Consider the following 8252-nt stretch of genomic DNA (forward strand, 5'->3'; position numbering starts at 1 on the left):
ACTGTATTTTTAATGCTTGATATTGTGATTAAATTATTTTAAATTATTATTAAGCTTTTTTATTCTCTACTAATCACATCAATGAACAGTTTTATTCAGTGCCGGCTAAATAGCAAATTTGCTATTTTGCCGGTGCCGGTCAAATAGCAAATTTGCTATTTAGCCGGTGCCGGTCAAATAGCCACTGCCAACATATATATATATATTTGTATCGATTTTTCAAAATCTACGTAACTAAATAGCAAAGGAACGGTACATTCAAATTGGCCTTTGAATAGTATAATTACATAATTATGTATTTTTTTTTCTTGATAACAATTGAACTAATTAAAAATAGATTTATTTTAAAATGGTTGAAATAAAATTCTAGCTTGTACATATGAATAGCTAGCTATGATAATCTAGGCATTCTCGTGAAATATCGTTTTATTTTAAAATTATACATAATATACTTAAAAAATGGGTTAGGACACGGAAGTATTACTACTATGGATTCCCTTCTTTTGACACACTTAATCGAACATTTTGCCTTTTGAAATTGACACAAAATTTAAATGCAAAATGTTGATTTATAAAAATTTTACTACAAAGCAAACACTCATTTTTCCAATTATGTTTATGATAAACGGATACCTGTATTAAATTTATACTGAAAGAAACTCTTTCTATAGATTTCATAATCAAACATATTTAAAGGACACAATATATAAGTCTTAATATCTTCCGTCATTAGATCATATTAACTATATCAAAGGAACCTTTTCATAATCTTTTTCCCGGAATACGTAATAGAAGGCCTCGGATTTTCTCGATTTTTGTTCCATATATATTTGAAAAATTAAAGGTTTTTCCGTTAGTATTGGTTCTAAGCAAGCTGTCTGATCTCAAAGATAAGTCATTAAAGCGAATTGGACAATATGAAGAATCACTTGCTTTTATTATTGTTAGCAGTATATTGTTCCTCAGCCAAAACAACGAAAAGTCCAGAGTGCTTCAGAAGTGGAAGGTTAGTCAATCACATTTAAGTTTTACTTCGCCGTGAAAATGAGGTACCTGAAAATGACGTACCTTGTAACTGTGATTTGGCGTTGATAGCAAAATTATAAATACATTCTATTAAATTTAATTTCACTTATTTTCGAGATTCATTCGGAAACCCAAGGGAATCTTATTTAAGAGGAATTGAAAAATATTGTCACCCCCTTCACTTCTGCCTGTTTACCAGTAAAATCATTATCTGAGATTCGAGATAACAACGTTTCGTAATATTCTATAACGATTTGTCTTAATATAACGATGATAAACTGTCATACAATGTAGCGCTGCCTAAAATGTTCCATTTTTTTTTCGAACGTGGTAGCATGCTCACACGCACACCCTTTTCTAAATATTTTTTTTGATGTTTTATGTTTTAAAATGTTTATTTAGAAACTATTTTGTTTGACCTAATTTTCAATTATTTAAAGTGTTCTTGCTCTTTTCTGTCCGATATAACACAATCATAACAATAACACGGAGAGGGAAAATTATAAAACTTATGGTAATGGTATATCGTATAGAAAAGATCGAAACACATTGAATTAGTGAAAATAAGTAAAACTATCACTGTGACACAAAATACGCTAAAACAAATGATCAAAACACAAAAAACAAAAAACAAATATTGAGAGAAAAAAGGGGGTCTATATCATAAGCGCATGCTAGCGTACTCAACTCGAATGCTTGATGTCGAGGAATTGATCTTAAACAATAGCCGTTTTTATAAAATGAAGCTTGTCGCATGCAGCATTAAACATACTAGTTTCAACAATAATTTTTTTTTTCATTTTTATTTTAAAAAAAAACAAGTTATTTTTTTTAAATCCGTATAACAGCAATGGATATGATGTCACAACAATATATATTTTGGACTTGCATCTTGCCAACTACACCGATTTGCCAATGAAGTCCGAACATAGCACGTAACGTTATTATGGTATTTCCTGCTTTCAAATAATATGCACCAGTAAGAAATAAGAGCAAAGACTTCAGTATCATCTCAAAAAATATATATACATTGTGTTAACTTATTGCTCCTTTTGAACTAAAATAGTCTTTCAAAAAATATTATACTTTTCAGTGATGGGATAAGAACATTCTGTTGTAACAACCACGAATTGAAGAACGGACGATGTGTTGGTATGTATTTATAGGCTTTTAGAATACATTCAGAATTGGTAACGTGATCGATAAGACAAAATTAACTTCTTTAAAGTAATAGGTTCCTTCACAATGTTTAACACTGAGCAAAATCAGATGCGGGAAACAAATGTGAAACACTTGGGAAAAGGTGGCCATTGATTTGTTATTCTGTAAATCCAATGCATCACCACATATGTTGGTTAGGATATATGTATTATTATAAAAGTAGATTGTATGTAATCACTGTTCTGATAAGATATGGTATCGTCAATATTAGAGGGTCTGAATGAGATGTTCTCCATTTCGGTATATTCTTTATAGTTTTTGACCTATCTAACCAGTCCTTATTTTTAGGGGACCTTTTTACTTTATTTATCTCCTATTATTCCCTATATTGTAAACTCCACCCTGAATTTTTTTATATCAGACAGAGCAACAAATTATTTGTCTGGGTGTTTACTGACGTTGACCAGAGTGTCTCCAACTGCCGATACGTACAAACCATATTGAAATTCATGTAGTTAAGAGAAAAAAAACCTGATCGAATAGAGTCCCTTTTATTCTGTTTAATAATAATATAGGGTTATTGCATGAATATTGGGGAATATTGTCCCGAGTAGAATTTTATATTGCACGAGCTTGCGAGTGCAATATATGTTCTACGAGGGACAATATTCCCCATATAAAATCCCACAGAAAGTTACCAAAAGTTAGCGTGCAAAAAATTCCAATATTGCACAAGTGCAATAAATCTTAAAAATCATGACTTCATCAAGGTCAACTATTATTGATTATAGTTTATTAATGTTTGAAACTTTATTTGTATTGTTGGTAAAAAAAAGGGGGCGGGTTAGGTTTTGTTCCAATTATAATTACCATCTTATTCAGTTTTATACAATATTGTTTTCTAGAATGCACAGCCGGTTACATGTCGTCGGGATACGGTAAACCTTGTGAGCCTTGTCGAAGTAACCGATTCGGCCCTAAATGTGGTTATGGATGCAATTGTTCACCAAGTCAAAGGTCAGTTATTTCGTCTGCTTTTCCATTATTCAGTTGTTTTGTGATATATTTTCCAGATACTAAAATAGATCGCAGAGTCGAAAGATTTTCTTAACTTGTAAATTTGGGACAAAATAAAATATTTACGGTTTTAAAAAAAATACAAAAGAAGGAAATAATCCGAAGGAAGTTTTTATTAGGAAAATTAATCTTTTATAACGCCTTACTTTCGTGATATTCATAAAAGTAAACCGATATATACCTTTAAATAAAATCGTGTATGTTAAACCGTTTTTGTAAGAAAAAACACACAGAAATAATTTCAAAAATTGTGCCCCTCTTTGAAACAAAGGTTTGTACTTTTTTAAACCGTACATCATTAATAGGAATCAGGAATGCATGTAATAAAAAATATATACAAATTTGATATAAATTTTAATGAAGAAGTAATATATCATAAATATATCATGCTTTAAAAGTAGAGGGTTTTATAATTGAGTAGGTCGATGTATTTTAATACACTTGCTTGTTAAATAAAAGTCATCATATATGTCAACACTCTAATATTGACCACTGAAAGTTGGGTAGATTTGACACTACTACAACATTAACAGTACAGCAAATACAGATCTATAGTACTGTATATGAAAATAATAACTTTTCTCCAAATTGATTTATAATTGATTTTTTCTAGATGTGACCCAGTTATGGGATGCGTGGTTGATGAAGAAATAGAGTTGGACATTTTTGTCGGTAAATATATCATGATTTCTCAGCTGGCTTAAAATAAAAATAAGACTTATTACTATGACGTCATGTTTCGGTTGTACTCTTTATACCTTAAACTTTTTCCAATCCGTTTAACAAGGCTTTTTGTTTTAAAAAGTTTTATACATTAAAATAGAAAGCAAACTTTCTAATAACGTATTTGATCACAAACAAGTGATAGCTTGAACGATACGTTTTTTCTTCTGTAATTTTGGCCTCATAAATATGTATAAAACTGAAGGACAATTAATGGGTACCGTACTATTGAATTTTACTGCAGCGATTCAATACAGTAAAACAATAATAGCTCAAATCCTATTTCAAGACCAGAAGGCGTCATCAGTTGGCCCCTAAACAAATATGTGTACTAGTTCAGTAATAATGAACGTCATACTAAAGTCCGAATTATACAGTACGTTTATGACATAAGAAAATGTAGAATGTATGATCGAAGGTGTGGATAACAGAATAAAGAGTAGAGAAAAATGGCTGAGGGAAAACATTAAGAATAAAGAATAATGGGGTGTTGAAACATAAAAAATAACTGCAAAAAATAAAAAAATGGGGAACAATATATTGATTTCCAAAAAAAATACTATGTTCAGAATACAGTTATCAAGTAGTTACGTAATAACCATTATTTTTCAAAAGAAAGAATAATGAGTGAAAAAATTAAAGAATGCAGATATGAAGGAACACCAATGTATACTCTCATATATATGTGTGTATGTTAAGTCATTTCAATTGATACTTTATAGTGGGTCTTTCTATGTTGTGATGTTACACTATTGTTTCATATACATGTAAAGGGTGTAGGTTGGTACCTATTTAAACGTTTAAACCCGCTGCAATTGTTTTCACCTGTCTTAAGTCAGGAATGTGATGTTCAGTAGTTGTCGTTTGTTGATGTGGTTCATAAGTGTTTCTCGTTTCTTGTTTTTATATATATATAGATTAGGCCGTTTGAATGGTTTTACACTAGTCTTTTGTGGGGCCCTTTATAGCTTGCTGTTCGGTGTTAGCCAATGCTCCTTGTTGAAGACCGTACTTTGACCTATAATGGTTTACTTTTATAAACTTTGACTTGAATTGAGAGTTGTCTCATTTGCACTCATACAACATCTTCTTAATATTTCTATGTCTGTATTTTCCCTCCTTTTTCATGCAGAATTGGAAGATGATAGCAGTGACGGACACAATAATCAAAACAGAACCGAAAAGATAACAACAACTGCAGGTATTATATTTCCTCTTTATATTTCTAGCCAAGATATATATACATGCAGTTTTCACAAATGTATATACCAACACTGTAATAAATAAGTAAGCAATGGACAAAATCCCCAATTTGTGCAGGAAAACATTTTCCAGAGCATAGCATCAAAGCAGGAATTATTTTCAGGGAAGTTACTGGTAAACTAGTAAATTAGAATCGGATCTGTTCTGAAAACCTACTAAATTAAACATACATCACATATATAGCTATCGACAGATTTATATTATATTTTTATTTTGAAAAAATTCAAATACCATGTGAAAAAATATCTGAAACTCAGTGACACATCTGTATCAATTTATTATATTTTTAGCAGTTTTATGACTGATGTAAGCCCATTTGAACTTATTTTTACAGTTTGTTTTTATTTTGTACTGTTACACTACTGTCCAATGTTAGGTGAGGGTTGGCGCCTTCAAACTAGTTCAACTCCGCCTTATTCTGTATTCAGTGGGTCTCGTTTGTTACTGAGCTACATATTTGTTTTTGTTCATTATTTGTACCTAAATTAGCCCGTTAGTTTTGTCGTGTGAATTGTTCTGCATTTGTCATTTCGTGGCCTTTATATCTGGCTATGCGGTATGAGATTTTCGCATTGATAAAGACCGTACAGTGACCTATCGTTGTTAATATTCTATTGGTCTATAGTGAAAAGTAAAATCATCCCTTCGTAAATTTTACGGACGCCATCACGAGTTGGTTGACCGTTACGGAATAACCGTTTCGAAGATGTAACGGATATGTTCCTTATGTCGTAATTACAATACCCTTCCCTTTTCATGAATGTGGCCTACCTAATAAGACTATTTACCGGATTTGTATATAACATAAGCAAGACGACGGTTGCCACATGTGGAGCAGGACCTGCTTACCCTTCCGGAGCACCTGAGATCACCCCCAGTTTTTGATGGGGTTCATGTTGCTTAGTCTTTAGTTTTCTATGTTGTATCTTCTGTACTATTATTTGTCTGTTTTTTTTTTAATTCATGGCGTTGTCTGTTTATTTTGTGACAATTTAGAGTTTGACTATCCCCCTGGTATCTTACGTCCCTCTTTTGTCTCATTGGCAATTATACAACATCTTCTTTTTATATTTACAACCGATTTATATACTTTTACTTGCAAAACAGATAGTTTACAATTTTTTATTGTTTGTATTTTTGTTCATAGACTGTAATGGAACAACATTTATTAGAACCGCAAAAAAAAACCCCAAAAAACCAACCCCAAATCCAACGTGGCCCAAATGAAATGAACACCGACTGCTATTACTTTTCCCTCTAGAAATGATACTGGTTTGGGTATTTAAAACATAACAGTATCAATCATGTAGTCACAGGAGCGGACCCACTCATTTTTAAAAGGGGGTTCCCAACCCAGGAGAAAGGGAGTTTCCAACCATATTTCCCCATTCACATGCATTGATCGTCAAAAAAGGAGGACCCCCTGATTCACCACTGACTCATCAAGCTGATTCTAAAAAATATTTCGTCCTTTAATATTTAGATATCTTGTATTATAATTATATGACGTTATCAACCAGCTTTACATGTTTAATTTTTGTTCAAACTTTAAAATGTATTTCCAGATAAGCTTACTGATACATCAACTTCTGACCCCGTTAAGTACGATGGACAAAATCGGACGCTGTTTTTAGAATATACCAATAGTACAGGTAAATAAGTTAATAACTTTTATTTGTAGAAAAACAATTCCTTATTTTTTACGCATAGTTTTTGTATATTGAAATACAAGTTATGGTTTTTCAGAAATTTTATTGATTTATTTTAAAATAAGCATTGACCATGTATATATGCGTTATCAAACATTATATTTCAATTGAAAATCGCTTTATCAAGTGTTAGGCCCAGCTACGATAGTAGAGAGTCATCGTGTTTTCCTGTCTGTGTGTTCGTCCGCTTGTCAAGCATCAAGTTACATATTTGGTTTAAGGTTTTCTTTGGTCCCTTCATCACTGTGTATCATCGCCACCGGAAATTGGGTACTAACGAAGCGGAGAGAAATAGAAAAAAAAAGTAAACAAGTTAAGAATTCATTCAATTTAAAGCATTTCCACTCATTTGACGAGGGTGCCGCTTAAGAAATGATTTTCTGATATATAATTCTTTAAATTATTAGGCAGATAAGTACAAAATTAATACCAGATTTTGTGTAATACTCCAAAACTTGCCACTTAGTACCGGAAAATTTCGAGGTCGATCGTCCTCTGTGGCCCCATTCTCAAGATATTGAACTGTTTTTCATTATTTTTCCAGACACGTTTTTAGATTATTATAGTGTGGCATCATATTTACTGAAATTTGTTGTCAAAAAGATGTATTTTAAAGAATATAGACCATAAAAAACAAAGTCTAGGATACGGCAACTTGCTCGTGTTGACAAATTTACTGTATGGCAACTTTTTTTCAACTGTAAGGCAACTTGCTAATTTCAGAATAGTTATTTACCGTCCTTTCAAAGAAAATAAAGTATTTAAAAGGTACCCTTTTAAGTTAAACTGTTTTTGTCCTTTTCAAGTTTTTACTTCGTTTAAAATTTTGATTTGACTGATAAATTTTAAAAACTGTTAACTGTTTTCGACCAACTGTCTGTAATCAGATTTTCTGTTTTGTTAAAATTTGCAATGTTGTTAACTGTTTATTTGAAATTGAGATTCCTGTTATCTGTTACTTTTAAAATACTTAAAATGTTCACTGTTTTTGACATTATTTTCTCTGTTAACTGCTCTTAACTGTTTTTTACAAGAATCTTTTTAAAATTTGCTGTCCATCTCCTTCTTTACGTTGCTTCCGCAAAGGAGTGACATATTCAGCATATATGTAACTGTTCATGTCTTTAAAATATTTTGAGTATAGTAAATCCTTGATAAAATTGAGAATGGAAATGAGGAAAATGTCAAAGAAACAGAAGCCCGACCAAATAGAAGAAACATCCCAACGCAACGAGAAAATTATGCACTAGGGTGGATGTGAATTCACAGATAGGAAAAAAACTTAGAACTGAC

General features: G+C 31.6%; 1 protein-coding gene across 1 annotated transcript; it reads left to right on the forward strand.

The window, feature by feature from the left end:
* Window positions 1-856: 856 nt before the first annotated feature.
* LOC134684663 (uncharacterized) lies at window positions 857-7374 on the forward strand. The gene is made up of 7 exons (XM_063543967.1): window positions 857-1006; window positions 2120-2178; window positions 3093-3204; window positions 3878-3936; window positions 5120-5188; window positions 6816-6902; window positions 7367-7374. The coding sequence occupies exons 1-7, from the start codon at window positions 918-920 to the stop codon at window positions 7372-7374; spliced, it is 483 nt and encodes a 160-aa protein (XP_063400037.1). The 5' UTR covers window positions 857-917.
* The last annotated feature ends 878 nt before the right edge of the window (window positions 7375-8252 follow it).

This window comes from Mytilus trossulus, chromosome 9, assembly GCF_036588685.1.
Source record: "Mytilus trossulus isolate FHL-02 chromosome 9, PNRI_Mtr1.1.1.hap1, whole genome shotgun sequence".
NCBI lineage: Eukaryota > Metazoa > Mollusca > Bivalvia > Mytilida > Mytilidae > Mytilus > Mytilus trossulus.

Bases quoted from the DNA above. Each gene is read 5' to 3' on its own strand.
- LOC134684663 (XM_063543967.1), top strand. From the start codon at position 918: ATGAAGAATCACTTGCTTTTATTATTGTTAGCAGTATATTGTTCCTCA. The intron at 3,205-3,877 runs GTCAGTTATTTC...GATTTTTTCTAG, and splicing joins AATTGTTCACCAAGTCAAAG to ATGTGACCCAGTTATGGGAT. The intron at 3,937-5,119 runs GTAAATATATCA...TTTTTCATGCAG, and splicing joins AGAGTTGGACATTTTTGTCG to AATTGGAAGATGATAGCAGT.